General features: G+C 42.1%; 1 protein-coding gene and 1 pseudogene across 2 annotated transcripts in view; both read right to left on the bottom strand.

The window, feature by feature from the left end:
• DOHH (deoxyhypusine hydroxylase) overlaps positions 1–19,555 on the bottom strand; it is an 87,006-nt gene extending 67,451 nt beyond the window's left edge. The window contains exons 1-4 of one of the 2 annotated variants that reach the window (XM_089687407.1): positions 19,245–19,539; positions 14,189–14,265; positions 11,258–11,495; positions 4,117–4,433 (exon numbers count right to left, since the gene is read on the bottom strand). In XM_089687407.1, the coding sequence (XP_089543533.1) occupies positions 4,117–4,433; positions 11,258–11,495; positions 14,189–14,265; positions 19,245–19,521 (909 nt within the window). In that variant the 5' untranslated portion in view covers positions 19,522–19,539. Of the gene's footprint in view, positions 1–100; positions 4,434–11,257; positions 11,496–14,188; positions 14,266–19,244 lie in introns of those variants that run through there. The other variant, XM_089687408.1, reaches the window with a different exon arrangement.
• On the bottom strand, positions 8,358–9,086 carry LOC149454500 (lamina-associated polypeptide 2-like; annotated as a pseudogene).
• Positions 19,556–21,046: the final 1,491 nt, after the last annotated feature.

Raw genomic sequence — 21,046 nt, 5'->3', positions numbered from 1 at the left:
ATATAGGAAAAAAAAAAGGCTCCATTCTTTGATCTGGTCCAGACTTAACAGCACTTTTGACCTCAAACAAATCATCATTACAAATCACTACATAGAAACATTTTTCTGATGTTGCAAAGTTTAATTTCATTAGTTTATATACTTTTGTAAGAGTTGATAGCCAGCTTAAAATTTAACAGACATGTGGTCTTGAATTAAAATTTCATATTTATATACATCTAATATACAAGAAGTGCATCTTGTCCTAAATTAGCTCTACAGCATATCTAAGGTGAAACATGTTTTTCTTATTTTGGATGACGTAGGGAATGTTTAAAATCAGTCAGGTTTTTTCCAACCATATGTGTCCCATTTATATGAATTACCATCACTTCCTGTCCCATAGACAAAACAGGAAATGAGGGGAAATTTCTAAAGTAAGGGAAACCCCTTCTTGAACAGTTGTCACCTGAATAAATGTCTCTGCTGAAAGATTTCCCCTCTATTCCTGTGCGATAACTAAAATGTTTTATTTTTCCCTCACCTGTAATACCTGTTACAATAGTCACCAAGACAAGCAATAAAAACCTGACAGATGTTCTAACCCCTTACAGCTTTGTTCAAAATAAATAAAAATTGTTTTGACTTAGTAACACTTTTTTGCCTTTTGGTTATACCAAAAATAGGATTTTTGTGCTAACCGGAAAATCCTTTTCTTAAGAGTTCCATGGAGGTATGCAGGTTTCAGAGACATCTAGGTTATACTGCGGGCAGACAGCAGAATTTTGACACGGACGAAAAAAAAACAAAAAAAGGGACCAGCCTGGTGTAATTCTTTGGGTTGATGTAGTATCCTATTCTGTAGCATTGTAGTAGTCTATGCCACATATAGTGAGATATGAATGGCTTCCACTCCACACACGGTTCGCAGGGGATTGCTCGCTCAGCACAGACAACATTCAAATGCCTTGCATTTTTCTCAATGAATGCAAGTTGTTCCCTTATTGGACACAATGAAAATTACATCACCACTACACCTTCCTCTGCACCTTGAGAGAAAAAAAAAAAAAAAAAAAAAAAAAAAAAGACATTCTCTGAATGGAGGCCACATTTAGAGAGTAAACCCTGTGATTACTAGGCAGACGGGCAGCCACTTGATGTGGCACCCAGCAGACTGCTGTTATCACTGCAATCAAGGCAGCTTCTACAGAGGCAGTTTTGTTACCACATATGCATAATTACAAATATGCAAAATATATAATTGCTCAAATTCAGCTTTAAAGCATTAATAAAGTCTGAATTTTTTTAAATAATTTAAATAATCAACATGTTATATTCACCTGCTCTGTGCAATGTCATTGCAGAGAGCGACCCCAATCCTCCTCTTCTCAGGCCCCCTCCCTCGCCAGCGATCTTGACTCCTCCTCTTGTATGTCCCCATAGAAAATCACTTGCTAGTGGGTACACGGTGCATGCTCATTCCATAAACCATACAGCAGGACTTGCGCCCCCCGACACTTCCTCCTCACTGAACCTGATTGACAGCAGCAGAAGCCAATGGCGCCTACTGCTGTTCGAGTCCCTGTGTGAGGAAGAAGCCAGGGGAGAAGAGATGCAGCTATGCACAGCACTGATTTCTTCTCCCCTCTTCCCTTCAGAGAAGGGGGAGCACAGGGAAACTGAAACCGTTTTTTTTACCTTAATGCACGCAATACATTAAGGTAAAAAACATTTTTAGGTTTAGTATCACTTTAAGCCCCGAGGCGTGAATAATAATTTGTTTGAACCATAAAAAGTGGTGCAGGGGAAGCTGGTTCCCCTTTGCAGTGACAGGCAAAGTGGGTCTTCCCACCCTGAGGCCAAGGGCTCCTACTGATGTGGTGGAGCTCTTACCCACAACATCCCTAATGAGACATTGACTCTTGAAGGGTGAAAAATTTGCTTTTTTTTGTGCTCTTCAGACCTGACATTTCAACCAAGGGTTTTCTGCAGGTCCACCAATAGACTCACTCTGGAAATAAGACAGAAGACATTCACTAACCTGCCAATGCAGTAGTGCAGGGCATGCACACTTGAAGTGTTACTAAACCCACAACAGTAAAATCAGTCCGTATATGCATTAAATCATGCATGTTATACTCACTGTGGAATTTAAGAAGTTAATCCTCTGCATTGTGTAAAATGGTGTTTGATCCTGACTTCTCCCCTTTTTCCAGTGCCCCCCTCTTATTTCCTGAGTGTGGAGTCATTCTACACATGCTCAATTTGGTGTGTATTGCTAGAGGTTTTTTTTTTCTTGGGAGAGTGCATGTGATCTGTACAGGGCCAATCAGCACTGTCCAGACAGAGGTCAGGGGTCATTTATCCTCCTAGAGCAGAATGAAAACTCCACCTACAAGCTTCAACAATTGCACTGCTGGACACGGATAGAAGTCGCAAGACTGCTCTAACTGCTAATGAAAAAAAGTATTTAGCAGTTTATATTTACTGAAACAATTGTATTTTCATATTCTGTGTATTGTTGGCGACCAGATATAGTGAATTCAGGGTACTGGGTTTGGTAAAACTTTAAGGGTGTTATGAATAGAGGAATCAACATGAAAAGAACATGGATTAATTTTATGAGTTCAGTCAATTCTCTAATGTTTGACAACCTACCAACACAGCTTTGGCAGGCTGCAAAGCAGAGCCTGCCAGAGAAAACCAGGATTTTGAAAAAAAACTTCCAAACATACGGGTTCCTAAAACACTGGCACATCCTCTACAAGAATGACCAGAGCTTTTATAAAGAGGTATTGAAGTAACATGAGCATGGGAACAGTTTTTGAAGTCTTAGGGCCCCTAAGAGGTCCCAGACTTGTTACACCACTAAAAAAAAAACAAAAAAAAACTGTCTGCACTTTTAAAGTGACACACACTGCATCAGAGATTAAATAGCCTCTCTAAACCTTGGAGCTTTCGCAGATACATGTGAATCCTCCGAAGCAATATCATCAGGCAAGGATTTTTAAACACTCTTTGGCAGATAGAGCCTCTGCAGCAGAAAGCTCAGAGGCTGCTAAAGCTGCTGGCAGGTTAGAGAAGGATTCTGGAAGGTGTCGTGTTGAGGTACACTTATAGCCTCTGCAGATAGTCAACACTCAAAGTTGCAATTTGGTCTTTACAATGCTGCTTAACTGCAGTAAAATCCTCATGGGATAAATTCAAGGTTGGGACCACACATGGCAGATAATGAAGACTGAAGAATGTAGAGAACCCTAGCAGGAGACAACATTCCATGTCCTTGAGAGGGAGCACAGCAGGCTGCCACAGAACTGTTGTGTATTGGATCCTATGTATTGCACTGCGTGGCAGGGACAACCTCAGAATACCAAGGAACTAGCAAACTGGTTTCTAAAAGCAGGCGTTTAAAACAGCCAGGGGTGATGACGTCACGGCAGCAAGGACTAACCTAGATGGAACAGCACTCTTGTGATTATAGTGGCAGCAAGGTGCTACCCTATGCTGAATGGCGGGAACAGAAGGTATGCTACACTGCACCTATTAAAGCTGCACGCAATTCCTCAACATTTTAACCCTTTCTGTGGAAATCAAAAGTAAAAAAAGGGAAGTGATGGTGCTCTAGATCTAGAAAGTGTTCTGCAGCTAACAGGTCAGAAAGCACCACAAGGCAGAGCCCAGTGCTCAGAGGTCACATTTCAGACAGGTTCTGCAATGCTTTTGCTCATGATATGCTGGTTCTGCACAAATAGACTAGCTCAAGTAGCAAATAGTGCAGTCTTGTTTGAAGAAAAAAATAAATAAATGGCTAGTTCTTATTCCTAAGAAAGGTGGGAGCGGGAGAGGTAATACCAGACTGTTATTTTTTAGTGTCCAAATCCTCCTGTAGACGGCAATATAACCCAGATGTCTGAGTCCATTGTTCTTCAGTGGACAAGAAAGAAAATGCAACACATAGGATAAACTATGTTAAGGTCAAAGATACGCTGGGAATGAGGTTTGCAAGCTCTCTGTGCAATAATGTATCCTGCCAGTATTCTTTTTTCACGGACAGACAGCTGTGAAATTTCATGAAATAAATATGACAAAGCAGCAATGCACCTTTAAGAAAAAAAAAAAGGAGTAAAAAACTTTAACTTAAGTCAGCTCCTGGATTTGGTTCACACTGTATGCATACTGAAAGTCCCCGCTGTTCTCGTAGTTGTACATATCCAAAGCCACCTCACAGCTCTCTCTCACCACTTGCTCCACATCATCCATATGCTCCCTAAGTGCATTTAAACAGTCTTCTCGGGCAATAGAGCCCAAAGCTTCAGCACACTCATGGCGCACCATAGGATTCTCTTCCATCAGATCCAATGCTGCCGCAAGCCCTGGGACTGCTGCTTCATGCTGCATTTGACCCAAAACATATCCGATTTCATGGCGGAACAGAGAGCCACCACACTTTAAGCCTGGACAGGGAAAAAATAAAAAAATTTAAGATCAAGTCACTCTGTATATTCCTTCTACGAGAAAGAAAAGAAAGAAAAACTGTATTAATTTTTGTTTTTCAATTTAAAGGATTAGAAACTGGGTTTTCACAATTTTTAATTTGTATAAAAATTTTAAAAATTTCTGTGAATCCAGTATCTAAAATTAGCTAAACAAAAGACACCATATGACATGACTTACAGGAGTGCAAGCAGACAAAATTAACGTAAGATTTTATGTATGATTTAATACATTAGCGAATATATAAAACGCATTAAACATCAGTGAAAGTGTTAGTGTTGCATTTGATAAACAATTTGGAGTGCGAGTAAGCTGGCTTGGAATTACAACAGATTGAGTGAACAGAATGTACAACCCCTGGAAAAACGTATGGAAATCCCAATCTTGGAAAATGTTCATTCAATTGTTTGTGTAGAAAAAAAATGAATCACTTAAAAGGCCTCAAATCTATAACATTCCAACCTTCTGGCTTTTAGAAACACTTAAAATAAAAAAGAAAGAAAACTGTAGTCAGTTGCAACTGTTTTTGAAGAACAAGCAGAGGAAAATAAATATGGAATCACTCAATTCTGAGGAAAATATTATGGCATCATAAAAAAAACAACCACTACAGTACACCACTAGTACTTTGTTGCACCACCTCTGGCTTTTATAACAGCTTGAATTCTCTGAGGCACGGATTTATCGACAAACAGTATTATTCATCAATCCGGCGCCAACTTTCTCCTATTGCAGTTGAAAGGCCAGCTTTGCATGTTGGAACCTTGTCATGGTCCATTTTCTTTAATTTCCACCATAGATTTTCAATTGGATTGAGGTCAGGACTATTTGCAGGCCATGCCATTGACATTATGGGGTTTATTTACTAAAGCTGGAGAGTCCAAAATCAGACTCACTTCTGCATAGAAACCAATCAGCTTCCAGGTTTCATTGCCAAAGCTTCATTGAACAAGCTGAGGTTAGAAGCTGATTGGTTTCTATGCAGAAGGGAGTCTGATTTTGGACTCTCCAGCTTTAGTAAATAAACCCCCATATGTCTTTCTTAAAAAGGAAAATTTTCATGGATATGCCCTATGGCAAGATGCATTATCATTGTGAAAAATGATATCACCAAACATCCTTTCAATTGATGGAATAAGAAGTGTCCAAAATCTCAATATAAACTTGTGCATTTATTGAAGATTTCATGACTGTTATCTCCCCCGTACCTTTACCTGACATGCAACCCCATATCAACAAAAGTTCCAGCATCATTACCCTGCCCAATGCAGGCTCGTGATTCATCACTGAATATCACTTTCATCCAGTCATCCACAGTCCATGATTGCTTTTCTTTAGCCCACTGTAATCTTGGTTTTTCTTTTTAGGTGTTGATAGTTTTTGTTTGGCTTTTTTGTATGTACATACCATTTCTTATGATATCTTACACTTCGGTCACAGCCTACCGTTTCTACCCATTTTTTTTTGTTGGCATTTTCTTTTTTCAAGGCACAGTTTTCTATCTTGATGCTTTGATGTCTTCCTTGGTCTACCAGTACACTACCCTTTTACAACCTTCCCATTTAATTTGTACTTGGTCCAGATTTAAGACAAAACTGACAGGGAACAACAACTAACATCTTTTGCAACATTCTGTGATGATTTACCCACACAATCTTTTTGAAGAAGTTTTATAATCCTCTCCCTTTGTTTCAACTGACATCTCTCTTGTTGGAGCCATGATTCATGTCAATCAGCTTGGTGCAACAGCTCACAAAGTTGTGTAAGCACTCTTTTACCTACAGACTAATTAGAAGATGTAATCTGATGCTTTAGAACTGAAAAGTAAAAAGGGTGATTGCATAATATTTTCCTGAGAATTGAGTGATTCCATATTTTTTTTCCTCTGCTTGATCTGCAAAAACAGTTGCAATTGACTACAGTTCTTTCTTTTTTATGTGTTTCTTCATGCCAGAAGGTAGAAATGTTAAATAAAAAATAAATAGTTTTGAGGCATGTCCTTGATGGTTTTATTTTTCTCTACACAATTAAACAATTGAATGAACATTTTCCAAGAGTGGTGATTCCATACTTTTTGCCAGGGGTTGTAAATCAAAATTATTACAGTTATGCCTTGAAGAAAACTTGAGGCGATTGGGACAACAGGAAGGAAGGTATCAATCCTGAGTTAGTCTATTCCATTGTTAAGAGCAACCAACAAGCTTTAAAAAAATTCTACTGCCAAATGATTTAGAAGATTGCAAGATCAAGGTAAAAAACAAGCACATTCCCTCAAAGAGTAAAGATAATACAGGGCTTGGTGCAGTTTTAAGTTGTAAGCGAAGGATGGGTGGCCTCATATCACTGCAAACCCGCTAAGTGGACTGTTATAAAAGAACAAACCCACATTCTAGAACACAGACATCTACTTAGATCATAGCCCTTTATGGAGGGCCCCATGCACTCATCCCAGAAACTATAGGGGGGGGAAAGGGAGTCAGAGCTCTGCTCTTACTTTAGGAGTAGGATATGGACAGGAAAGCAATGGCAATTTTTCCTCTTCCTTTTAAGAAGGCAGACAAGCTGTCTGGGCTGTCGTGGAGAAGATAAAAAAAAAAAAAAAAACAACCGTCAGACGGTAACGGCATTTCTATGAACCTCCCAGTACAGCACACCTGAGAGATGAGGGGCTCCTCCCTACAGTAAACACAAACAATTTACAGCTGTTATAAGTTCCCTCCCTTCCCCTCCAGTCTGTAATAAAATAACTACTGAAACCGGTCCACAAGGGGAATCATACACAGGCACTCACCAATTACAACTTTTAGGGGTTTTGTCCTCTCTCTTACTAGGATGGTAAGTAGGCCTGCCATCCTGGAAGGTTCGTAGAAATGCCATTTCTGGTAAGTCTAATGGTTGTTTTTCTCCTATCATCTTCCAGGATGGCACCCCTGAGAGGATAATCAAGTAGCCGCAAGCCTACCTTAGGCTGGGACCACAGCCTGTAGCATCTTCCAGCCGAAGGCCAAGTCTAACTGCGACAGCACTTCAATCCAGTAATGTTTAACCCCTTCACGTCGACATCACACAAATATGCAGCCTCAGAGAACTGGGCTTTTTTCCATGGAGCCGCATATCTGCGTACCTGTCTGTGCTGGGAGCGCGTCGCAAAGCGCACTCCCAGCACAAAGACTGGGGTGTTGCTGAGAGGCCCGGGTCCTGTTCTAACGATCAGGACCCTGGACTCCTGGCCACATGATCACTGATAGCCAATCAGAGGCTATCACAGTGATCAGTCACTGTGAAGCCCACCCCCATTGTTTTTTCTCTCTGAATGGAGGAGAGAGATACATTGTACCTTTCTATCCCTTTGTAAACAACTGTTCGTACATTAAAAAAAAACAAAAAAGGAAAAAGATAAATACATTAAAAAATAAAAAAAATACCTAGATCAAGGTTTGATCTAGTTTAGTTGTTTGGGTCAAGGTCAAAGGTCAGGTGTCAAAAGTCAGGATTTTTTTTTTTTTTTTTTAAATGGTGTTAGTGTCAGTGTGTTTTAGGTAAAATCCCTGGTATTGCTGGCTTTTGGGTACAGATATTAGCACCAATTGCGCCACCAGCTCCTGAACTCCTTCCAAGAGATCTTCCAGAGGAAGCCATGTTAGGGTGATCATTTGTGGGGGCCTTGACGAGAGCTTCAGGCGATAGCCCTCTCGTACTAGTTGGCAGATGTAGGCACCGAGATTTTCTCCCATTGGGAAGCAAAGTGTGACAGGCAGCCCACAACCCTGATTCTGGCGTCACTTGATTTCTTTTGTGCCGACTCCTGGGGAGGAAAACAGCAAATTTCTCCTTTGCCTTCCCTTTGCATTGCCCTGATTCTTATTCAGTTCCTTTTTGGGGACCTACTGGTTCTGCCCTAAGCTCGACGAAAAAAAAAAATCTCTTATATTTTTCCACTTGGGATTAACTAGGAATTTCATCCCCTTCTCAGAGCACCTGGACAACACATTGCCCAACCCTAGGCCAAACAGCAGCCAGCCTTCAAAGGGGAGATCACATAGTTTACCCTTCGAAGTGATGTCACCTTCCCATGCTTTAACCCAGAAACCCTTCTGGCTAAATTAAGAAGTGCGGCTGTTTTGGCTGAGGCTTTAATGGCTTCAACCGCAGCATCCACCAGCTAGGCTACTACCTTCCCTATCACTGAGAGGGAATCTAGCACTTTATCTGACTTGGTCCCCTGCGACAGGTGTTTGAGCAGTCTTTCCATCGAAAAGTCTGTACTTCTGGCAATGCAGGTTGCTGCCAGAGCTGGGGCCATGGCAGATGTGTTCGCATCCCATGCCTTCCTTAGGAGGGATTCAGACCGTCGGTCCATCAAATCCTTAATGCTCCCTGAATCCTCGAAGGAGATCATACCTATTGGTAACATACAACATCGCGGCATCCACCCTGGGAAGCTTAATTAATTTATGTTCCTCCTCCTCCTCTTTAAAGGGGAACCTTCTTTCCAAGTCTTAGGTCTGACCATTCTCCTTTGAGGATCTTTCCATTCCTGTAAGATTAAATCCCCTTAAGGATTGGTGGAAGGGGAGCAAGAAAGCATGGGCCTCAACCAGGCTCCTAGACATCTTTATCCTGTGTTGAAGTGTCTCTGGGATTTCTTCAGTGGTGTACACCACCTGAAGGAGCCCCTCCAGCAGGAAGAGGTGCTGCCAGGCTTAACCTCCTCCCCTGCTTCACTACCCAGATCTAGGTTCACCTCCTCCCGAGCTATGGTCTGATCTAGGCTGACAATCCAGCTCTCCCTTACTCTCCTCCTCATCCCTGGCTTGGGCTGGAGGAAGCATCTGGGAAAACAAAAAGAAAAAAAAAAACTGAGGTCAAGGCTTTCCTGTGAGGACGGGCCTTCTTTAGGAGTTCGCTCCTTTGGGCCTGGGCCCTGTGGCTGTACCACCAAGGTTCGAAAAGACTGGATGGTGGCTACCATCTCCGCTTGCATAGATGCTAGGAAGTCTTTCATCAAGCTTGAAGCCTCTTTCCCTGCCAGCTTGTTAATGCATCTATAGCAAAATGGTTTATCAAGGAACCTAGCTAGCTTCCCCCCACAATAACCACATTTCCTAGAGGAGCTAGAGCATGCGGGTACAGAAGGCGGTCTATCAGTGGACTTCTGGATCCTGCTTGGGGATTCTGAAAGAGAGAAGAGGACCACCAATTGTTAGTTTCTCTCTCACTTCCTATCCCAGGCCGCCTGCCAGGCTTTAACATATAATTAGGGGAGGGGATTGGGGTACTCACCCAGCCTGACCAGATTGACCTGACATGGTCCATCTAGACCCCCTCTCTCCCCCTCAAGTAAGGCACTTACCAAGTCCCGACTTGAACTTGCCTGCAGTCACCGGTGCTGCCATCCCTTCCTCCTGTTTCATAAGGTGGTTTGGCATGGTCTCTGCTGCAAAAGCCAGGTGTGCCATCCTGGAATGTCAGCTAACCGCTCTCAGCCACCCTGCTGTCCTCCTAACTCCCCGGTGTCCTATGGCGTCTCTCAGACCTCTTGCGAGCCACATTCCTGACACCGCCCACTTCCAGTCACGCAGCCGGAAGATCCTGTGGAGCCAGAGGCTTGGAGTGCACACCAACCTCTTCATGTTACTCTGCTAGCCGATGGGTACTGAAGACCATGTGGGGGAAAAGGAGACAGCAGCCAGGCAGTGTTTTTGTACCTTACAGCGGCGGTTCACACTACCCTGTGACCGGAGCGCTGGTGCCAAGTGGGGGCAACCTATGAGAAGGAACAAGCCTGCAGATTAGTTCAGCCCTCCCCAGCCTCCTTATGCCTGCCTCACCGGGGTACCATGAGACCCTCCCCAGTCTTCTGGTCACAGAAAACAACAAACGTTCCGATGTAGGGAGAAACACAAATCAATAATGGAGGGGTCTTATAACAGCTGTAAATTGATTATTTCCTGTAGGGAGGAGCCCCTCATCTCTCAGGTGTGCCATCTGGAAAGGTGATAGGAGAAACATACTTTATGTAGTAAGTAGTGGTGCACCAAATTGAAAATTCTGGAGCGGAAACCAAAAATTCAGGGTGCACTTGGCTGAAAACCATACTGTGGGGAGGCTCAAATACTCAAATTTTTTTGTATTTTCTTTAGTTTTAATGTGCATTTTTATTTTTTTAAACGTATAAATTTCTCTGCTATCACATAGGGGACCAAGAGTCCCCTATGTAATAGCATATAAGCGACAGATCCTCTTTGTAGGGGCCAAGGGGTAGGCAGTGTACAAAGTGAGGGAGAAGCGTACACAGCCTCCCTCACTTGCTGCCACTAAATATCATTGCCGGTTTTTGACAATTTCCAGCTTTATTTTCCCTTCACTTTATAGCTCCGAGCAGGAGCTATCATTTGCCCAGTCGCTAAAGTAAACAAAGGGGCAGGGTCACTGGGTAATGTCACCGGGGTGAATGACAGCTCTTCTCGGAGCTATAAAATTAAAAAATTAAAAAAAAGCCAGCAATTGCATTTAAAAAACAGCAATGATATTTAGCGGCAGCAAGTGAGGGAGCCTGTCTATATACACTGCTCACCTCATCTCCTTTCTTCCCCCACCCCGCCCTCCTCTCCCCCCTCCTGCACTACACACAGGCCCCCAATCCCCCGGATAGTCAGTCTGCCCCTCTGCCTGCAATTATCTGTAGCGACATTTTCCTATCGCCAAAATGCTGATAGTGCTATTTTCAGCCGATAAGTTTCAGCCTCCGGAATTTCGGTGCATCCCCAGTAGTAAAACTTACCATCTGTCAAAGCAAGGACTGCCTCCTGGCCCCCAATATTGCGAAGTGCAAACATTGCACGATATCTTTCAAATAATGGCAATGTATCATCTAAAAGGGCATCACGCAGAGAAGGAATATCCCTTTCTGTAGAGGGTGGTGCAGGGTCTATTGAAAGGTAAGGATTGTCATCATGGGTATCAGGATGGTCTTGAAGCCACTCTATCCTGCGTATAGCCAACTGACATGTTTCTGCTACCTGGAGAGAAAAACAAAAATGATCTTTTCCTGTAAAATGACAGGCTGATAGGCACAGTATTTATACTGACAATATTTACATAGTAAGAGCGGATTAACAAAAAAAACAGAAAAAAAAAAAAAAAAAAAAAAAAAAACAGTCCATATAGTTCAACAAATGGAAAAAAAAACCTTTTAAAGCACAATCCAATTGCAAAATGCATTAACTCACAATCATCTGGTAGGCTCTCATAATGACCAAGGTGAATAGATGAAAGCCCATCTCCAGACAAAAACATTTTTTTGCCATGCAGTGGGGCTGTGCCTGCACTGCACGGGTCAACTGCTTGTTTTGTCTAGGGGGTGAGCAGAAAAGCTCATACTCACCTGATCCTTTGGAAAAAAGGCGCTCTCCTCCCCTATGGTCCAGCGGTGGACTGTTCCTGGTCTGTGGAACCTGCTCTGGGCGTGACATCAGGAACAGTCCGCTATTCAAGACTGATGGAGCAAGGGGGAGCCAGACCAGTCCCGTGCTGGGAGGATCAAGTAAGTTATCTCCACTCTCCTCTTCCCTAGAAAAAAGAACAAGCAGTTAACCTATGCAGTGTGGACACAGCCCCACTGCATGGGAAAATGTTTTTTTGCCTGTAGTTGGAGTTTAAGTATAAGATTAAACTAGTGGACCTAGAAGATTAATTCAAGGAAACAATATAACAATGAAGGGATTCATGAACCTGTTTCAGAACCTAAGCTACGACCCCATAAGTACAGAACTCTTACCTGAAATAAACTTGAAAAATGTTTAACACACAGGTGTTGAATCCTAAAGTAGCCTTAAAGTGTATTTACAAACCTATAGTCTTTATGAGCATTTTGGATATGTTGTACAGGCATCCATGTTGCATCAAGCAACACTCCTCAAACGCCCTGTGCGATGTAAAAAACCCCACAAGGCTAAAATGAGAAATTATCACTTCTGATGCTTTGCAACTGCACCTCAAACATACTGTAAACTCCATATGCGCATTTACAGTGCATTTAAGGCACAGCTGTGGTGAGTTTCATTAGAAGTGAATTGAGGCAGTTGAAAAGTGTCAACACCTGCCAAACTCTGCAGGCAGCGTTAATTTTGCCTTTCATTAAAGAATTAAAGTGAACCTTCTCCACCTTCCTTAAAACCCACAATGGCATGCATCTCTGCAGAACACTCTCAGAAACAGAACAAAAAACGCTTAAAAATTAAGAAAAAGTCACAGACATAAGTGTTTTGCATTTATTTCCATCTTTAGATATTACTGAATATTCTATGGGGAAGGGGGAAGTAAAACAGAGGGGGAAAAAGATCCCTGAAAGAGAATTAAACGGTCTCAGAGCACAAAAACGTAAAAATGGCAAGGTGCAACAAAGGCTATTCTTTCAAGCGCCTACAGATGAAAAGCCTATAACTTAAAACAAGTGATCAAATAAAATTCCATACCCCTCAATTAAACACTGTGCTGCCCTCTAAATTAGTTTTTTGTTGTTTTTAATTACAGACCAGAGTGATGCTGTGGAGGAAGAACACATAATGCACAACTAAAATCATAAAAAGATCTATAATCCTTATAATATTGTGCTTACTGTATCACTTGTTCAAGAAAGACACAATTAGCTAATAGAAGGATATTACAGCTTGTGGCTTGAACACCCTCTGCTTTATTCTTTTCTTCTATCCATAGGGTACCCTAGCAGACATTACATAAAATCAATCGCTGTGTACGGCCCTGTGTATCATAGGCCACAACATTATGTTTGCTCTGTAACTCTTTCTTAGGAGAAGTTCAGGCCTCGCAGAGTGAGCCAGTCTTCTCATTCTAAACCCAATTACTGCAGGAGGAATGCCTAGGAAGTAAAGCAACCTTCCTGTAGCTCTGTAGTTCAAAATTGACCTACTGATCACAAACTGTATATTTGGCTCTGGACTCTCCAACAAGGCTATAAAAGCAATATGGCTACTGCATTCTAAATCGTTCTCTCATTCAAATGTGTTCTGAACCTCTAATTTTATAAAACGAAGCCAGTGGTCGGCAAGCCGCGGCTCGCGAGCCACATGCGGCTCTTTACACACTTTAGAGCGGCTCTTCTGTGTGCCGGGCGCCCCCTCCCCTCCCTCCTCTCGGGCGGCCGCCCCCTCCCCTCCCTCCTCTCGGGCGGCCTCCCCAAAAGTCAGGACTCTGCAGCTGTCAGGATGTAGGCGGGGCAGCCAGGATGTAGGCGGGGCAGCGTGACGAACTCCTCTCCTCTCACAGTCCGCCCTGAAGACCAGAACGGCGCGGGAACACGGCGAGAGGAACGCGCGGAGCAAAGGTAAGTGAATTGACACAGGGGGGACTTACTATATGGGGGACTTACTATATGGGGGATGAATTGCTATATGGGGGATGAATTGCTATATGGGGGATGAATTGCTATATGGGGGATGAATTACTATATGGGGGATGAATTACTATATGGGAGATGTATTTTCAGTTTTAAAAATGTGGCTCTCAAAATAAATTTCAATCGTGGTTTTGGCGAGATTTGGCTCAGTTGAAAAAAAAGGTTGCCCACCACTGAACTAAGCAAACAACAAACATATTCAAAGCTATAAAAGATAATTTTATTATAAAGATAATAATTATGCAGCATAACAAATGTCAAGTTTGTACTGTTAGACATTTTGAAAAGGAGAGTTACCTCAATAACAGGATCTTTGCTATATTCTTTAAGAAGTTCAATCATTTCAGGATCTCCAATGGCACCTAAAGCTTCTCCTAGTGAGTAAAAAGCAGGAAAAAAATTAATATACCAAACTAATTGATGACAACTTCTATGATGGCTAAAATAGGGAATAATTGGGATGATTTGTAAAAGCTAGATCAAAGTGTGTGTTGTCAGAAGCTAGCAATCAGCTGTCTGTTTTATATAATGGCTGTTAAGGACATATAAATGATCATACCGATATTGTTCAATGATCTCTCAGGAGGTCATGCAAGTATGGAATAACCTCCGTGCTATTCAGAGCTGAATTGTATCTACATGGCTTTCATTTCTGCTGGACAAGTGTGACTATACGTGTGCAGCAACTGAGAGGAATGTGAAATCACATGGGCAAGGTAATCAAATTACAGTCTGTTGGAAGGTTGGAAAGATCCTAGTTAGGGTTATCTATAACTGCTTGTGACTAACAATCTGGCAATTTTGATATTACTTGGCCAACAAACAGAACAACACATGGGCAAAAGCTGGGGCAACAGGTGCAAGTTAGTCAAACCAATTAGCCAGAGCCTTTGATTAAAATATAGGGCCTTTCTTGCCATGGTTATATGCAATCAGATTGCAACTTCCTAACTGTGGAATGACAGTGTGAGGGAAAAAAAAAAAAAGAAAACCGCAGAGGTCAGATTCTGGAGGCCCCTAAAGACATTCTTATTGGCCAAAACGTACTGGGCAGAGCTGTAACACAGACATCACACCGCTGCATTGGGTTCCAATTAGTGGCCTTACATAGGACTTCTATATGCTGGATTTCTTTCCTTGAAGCCATTTTATTGCTTGAATTTTTTTTTTTTGTGTTTTATAAACTACACTGCACAATGGTTCTACCTGGTTTGCTGTGTGTGTGAACTTTGCAGCACAACTACCAGTCTGTACATAGATTGCTGGGAGCAGTAGAAGAAGAAAGGATCATGATCAGCTTTATGGTTGCAATCACAATATTCCCTACAAATACATTCCTGAAATTTGCGGTTTGGGATTGCTGGGTGCTGCAGTGGTCACAGGCTGGGAACCATGAACACTTAATGTGAAGAAATGTCACCAGCACACCTAGGATTCCTCAAACAGGTCCAAAAATGTATTCCGTGGTCACATACTTAAAACAAAGGCATTTGTTTGCACTATGTGACCACGGAATAAAACTTTGGACCTGTTTCAAGGAATCCTTGGTTTGCTGGTGACATTTCTTCACATTCAGATTTATATTGCATTCCTGCTGGCTGAGGATTAGATTAGTTTGATGTGCTCTCTATGCTTAGATTTCTGGTGAGTGTGCAATTCACTTCCTGGTGTAGTGTGTGACCACAGAAAGAATATCTTCTAATAATCTATTTAGAAGTTGTTTCCTCTACACTTGGATTTGCACATTGTGTGACTAGACAATTAAAAGGATCAGTACACCTTTAGACAAAACATAATACACTTTTTTTTGCAGGTAAATGTGTATTTATTATTTTTTGCTTCTGGAGCCTCTAAAGCACTGCACCAGTGATCAGCAGATTGCTGGTGCCATGCATGTTTCCTGCAGATCTGTCAGTGTATGTGTTCCCATACATCTTGTACTGGAAAGCAGATACTGATAGGAAGACTCAATGAACTATCATGGTGCTCTACAGAGCCATAGTAGTTCATTCAGAACTACAAGCCGAAAGCCGCAAAAGCTGTCAGAACGTGTAATGTTCTCGTTCACAGAATACTGTGAATGAATGATGCAGCCAGGTGGTTTTTTAAAAATAAGACAGCTAGTGGGGATGGGGGGGCCAGTCCATTCGTAACATGCAACACCTAGAATATGGGTGTAACAGGTTAGGAAAGGTGAACTTATTATTTTTTTTCTGGATTGCTTTGTGAGCACCTTGGTGTATTGTGAGAAGCACAGCACTTCAATTTTTGCATGAACAATGAAACTATGCTGATTTATTTGAAGAGTAACCCCACTTTCGTTAAGAAAAAACCTTTTCTTCTGTGTGATCTATGTACAATGCAAGGATTTTAAAGGTTAGGTCCACCTTTAGGAACACGTTCCACTTGTTTTTACACATTCACTCCCTGTGACAGCAATACATGGAGAAGTTCCCCATAGCAGCTTTCACTTTTTAAAAACAGTACAGCAGTGCAGGGCTCGGCCTAACGGCCATGTCATTCATTCACAGAGTTCTGTGAATTAACTACAAGTCCTGACAGCCTTAGCGGCTGTCAACTTGTAGTTCTTTGATTCTTCTTGTCAGTATATCCTGTTTGCCCCTACATCCCATAGGGACAAGAGATATACTGACAGGTCTGCAGGAAACCTGCATGGCACCAGCTATCTTATGATCGCTGGTACAATGCTTTACAGCTCCTGCAACAAAAAATAAACATTTTTTTACCTGCTAAAAAATGTGCATTTATTTTTTGTCAAAAGGTGAACTTATTCTTTAGCAGACTCCTACCTTTTGTTATTCTGAAGGAATAGCCATTTGTTTTTCTGGATCTATGTGCAATCTGTATGGGAGTGGTTTTATCAATCAGCTACTACACCTGCAGGCTCTAATGAGGAAAATTGAAGGGTCTGCATACCTTTAGACCTGGTTCAAACCAATGCGGTGCGGGAAACATTGTGAATCCTGTGTGTTTCCCACACCGCATTGCAATCACATCGTGTTCATGTGATCTGGTGCGGGTGTTAATGATAAATTAATGACACCCCAAAACAGACTGCAAAAAAAGATGCGATTGCCAGAAAGAACACCCATGCAATGCGATTCAGGTGAGGATTTAAAAAAGCGTCCTGCACCTTTTTTTAGTGCAGATTCGATTTGAGCTAAAGTGTATGGCTCAAATTGCACAGACAGTTGCCTGTAATTCACACAGGAATGAAGCGCGATTCCTGTGCACAATACATGCGGTGTCCCGCACCGCATAGCATGAACCCGGGCTGAGATGCGATTTCCCTTTGGGAGTATCTTGCCAAAAATGACATGTAAAACATGAATATAAAAAAATCTGATCTCTCTTATGCTAGCCATATACTAGTAAAAAAAAAAAAAAAAATTCAACACTCTTTCGAAAAACATACACAAGGTTGTGAGGCCAAGTGATATTGTCATCATGTAATGACCGATTTCAAATAATAAATCGTTCAATGGGCATAAATTTATCAGTTTTTTGTTCCTTTTGTCACATACAGTTGGGCTCAAAAGTTTGCATACTCTGGCAGAAATTGTGAAATTTTGGCATTGATATTGAAAATATGACTGATCATGCCAAAAAAATGCTCTTTTATTGAAGGATGATGATCATATGAAGCCATTTATTATCAAATAGTTGTTCGGCTCCTTTTTAAATCATAATAACAGAAATCACCCAAATGGCCCTGATCAAAAGTTTACATACCCTGGAATGTTTGGCCTTGGTACAGACACACAAGGTGACACATACGGGTTAAAATGCCAATTAGAGCCACATCTGTGGCTTTTTAAATTGCAATTGGTGTCAGTGTATAAATAGTCAATGAGTTTGTTAGCTCTTATGTGGAAGCACTGACTAGGCTAAATACTGAGCCATGGGGATCAGAAAAGAACTGTCAAAAGTCCTTAACGTAACGGAACGTTATAAAGATGGAAAAGGACATAAAAAGATGTTCAAAGCCTTGAACATGCCAATCAGTACTGTTAAATCACCTATTAAGAAGTGGAAAGTTCAGGGATCTCTTGATACCAAGCCAAGGTCAGGTAGACCAAGAAAGATTGCAGCCATAACTGCCAGAAGAATTGTTTGGGATTGTCTAGTGTATGGGCACCATTAGTGCAGACTTCTGGGAAAACCAGTGAGCCAATCACTCGCAGAAAATGACATTTTCAGGGGGCATTTTGTACATTATCTGGGAACAGAACACCTCCAGAAAGCCACATTGCATTTTACAGAAAATTACAGCACTGCAAATTGAAAAGCAAAGGTCATTTTAAACATCCAACAGTATTTTTTTTGTATTTGCTAATTTTTCTTTAACAAAAGTGGAGTTACCCTTAAAGCAGAGCTCCACCCAAAAGGGGAAGTTTTGTTTTAAGGACTGTTCCCCTGCTCCCCATCAAGGATTGGCACCTTTGAGGGGCAGGGGGGAGCGGGTACCCAAATTTGACAGGTACCCACTCCCAATTCCGGTCCGATCACCTAGACGATCGAAAGCGGAAGGTATCCTGCCTCCCTGTAGTCCTTTGGGACATGTGACAGGACCCAGAAGACTACAGGGCCATTCATGAAGCGCAGCGCTACTCACACATGCGCAGCGGGTACCCGGCTGTGAAGCCGCAAGCTATCACAGCCGGGTGCCCACACTGAAGATGCCGGCCTCCAGGAATACAGGACGGCCGGTGAAACGGGCTGCGGGGGACACACCACAGGACCGAGGGACAGGTAAGTGGCTGTTTTTTAAAAGTCAGCAGCTACAGTTTTTGTAGCTTCTGACTTATTTTTTGACAGGGTGAGTGGAACTCCGCTTTAAGTTGTTGCTTTTATCTCATTTAAAATTTTAAGCATGGTTGTATGTTCATGAATATTTGTTCCACATTGTGTAATATATTGAAGGCACAAGCGCTGCAATCTACGTCAGATAGCGTTTAGTTTTCTATCCACTCATTCTGTGGCTGCCTTTTAGCACTTAGCGGACTATTGTTCTGTTTTTTTTATTTTAACCAAAGTCATATAGCCAACAAACAATTGTGAGAATATGGGCAATAGCTGGGCAATCATTACATAGTGTTGCATGATAACCAAATTAATTAGCCAGAGACAACCAAAAGTTGAAGAGTTCCAGCTGTTATCTAAGACACCCTAATATGAGAAGTTAAAGACAACAGGGGACACAAGATCATGCCCTACATATACAAAGAATTGGTAAAATCATCTAAAAACGTTTGATAGGTTTCGTTTTTTCTAATAAAATGTAGCCATGGCCTGTTAAACCGGCGTGAGTCCAGTAGGGGGCAGCTCTCACCTGCCTCATGGCGCACCATAGGCTCCTGGCTCCGATCTCTCAGCACGGCGCACAGTACAGGAAGCGCGCTCCGGTCCCTCATCTGCCCCAAGCAGTAGGCCAGTTCATGCTTCAGTAACGCCGACTTATCGCTGAACCCACGGCCGATCCACTCCACAGCATTCGGGCCACCTATATTGCGAAGAGTAAACAGCGCCCGGAACCGCACTGGCAAAGGTCGGCTTGTGTCCACCAACACCCGACCCACACTGTCAGTATCTCCCTTAGTGGGCGCCATGTTACAGGAAAAGCGGAGGGTGGGTGACGTAAAGGTAGGAAGAGGCGGGGCTAGGAAAGACGTTGCGTGCACGGGTTTGTGACGAGCAGTACGTTGTGGATTATTCTGAGTTTCAGGAATAACTTTGTTATGGTAATGTAAGATTTTGCAGGTTTGTAGACAGCTTCACCGTTTATGGAAGTTGTTTTGTTTTTATTTTGTAAATTACCTTTGTAACATTACAGCCTTTGTTCTTCTCAGCTCAACTCCTGATTCGTCATTCTGGTGAAAAGATGGGTAAAAAGGTGCACACAATTTTTTTTGAGGGTGTGCCCCTTACAATTTTTACATTAAAAAAAAAAAAAAAAAAAAAGACTCAAGAGGGGCAGAAATGGGGTCTTAATGTGCTCAGATGTCCCCCCAATGCCCAGTGGATGCAACAATTCTTAGAATGGAAAAAAAGGTGTTAAAGGCCCACTTATGGTTTTGGTGATGTCATGCTTGAGGAGTAAGAAAAAAGCCAAGAAAAGGCTTAGTTGTAAAGTGACAAAATGTGGAAAATTTCAAGGGGTATGAATACTTTTTCAAGGCACTTTATATTCAGCAAAGAGGCAGCCCGATATATTCGGCTATTGTATACCTCTGGTCATTCTTTGGTAAAAAGAAGCCACATTGGGCAAAAAGGCACAACCATTTTTTTAGGCGGTTGTACCCCTTTTCAATTTAAAAAAAAAAAGGCTCAGAATAGGTGTCATAATGGTCTCATACGTTCCTCAAACAGATGCAACTATGCTTAAAATGCAAAAAAAACAAGGAATGCGGTGTTAAATGGCAACTCCTGATTTTGGTGACATAACCAGGGCAGCCATCAAACATTTTGGACCTCCTTGCACAGCTTTAGGCCTGCCCTCCCAACGGGCTTAACCACCAATATTTCCCTTATATTCAGCAAAGAGACATCCCAATCCAGCAAAGGGACATCCCCATATATTCAGCAAATAGCCCAATCCAGCTAAGAGACCCAAATTATCAGCAACGAGACATCCCAGTATATTCAGCAAACAGACATTCTTGTATATTCAGCAGAGAGACACCTCATATGTTCAGCAAAGAGACAGCCCCATATATTCAGCAAAGAGCCATCCCCGTATATTCAAAAAAGAGACAGCCCAATCCAGCAAAGCAACCGTCCCAAATATTCAGCAAAGAAACAGCCCCAAATTATCAGCAAAGAGACATCTTCATATATTCGGCAAAGAGACATCCCCATATATTCAGCAAAGAGAGCCCAATCCAGCAAAGAGACTTCCCCATATATTCAGCAAAGAGACACCTCATATATTCAGAAAAGAGACAGCCCCATATATTCCGCAAAAGGGCATCCCAATTTAGCAAAGAGACAACCCCACATATTCAGCAAAGAGCCCCAAATATTCAGCAAGGAGACATCCCCATATATTCAGCAAAGACAGCCCAATCCAGCAAAGAAACATCCACCATATATTAAAGAGACAGCCTAATCCAGCAAAGAGACATCCCCAATTCA

Source organism: Staurois parvus, unplaced genomic scaffold (genome assembly GCF_062004578.1).
Source record: "Staurois parvus isolate SC_StPar_1 unplaced genomic scaffold, SC_StPar_1.0 ptg000425l, whole genome shotgun sequence".
In the NCBI taxonomy this organism is placed as follows: domain Eukaryota; kingdom Metazoa; phylum Chordata; class Amphibia; order Anura; family Ranidae; genus Staurois; species Staurois parvus.
This window is presented reverse-complemented; position numbering and strand designations above follow the sequence as displayed.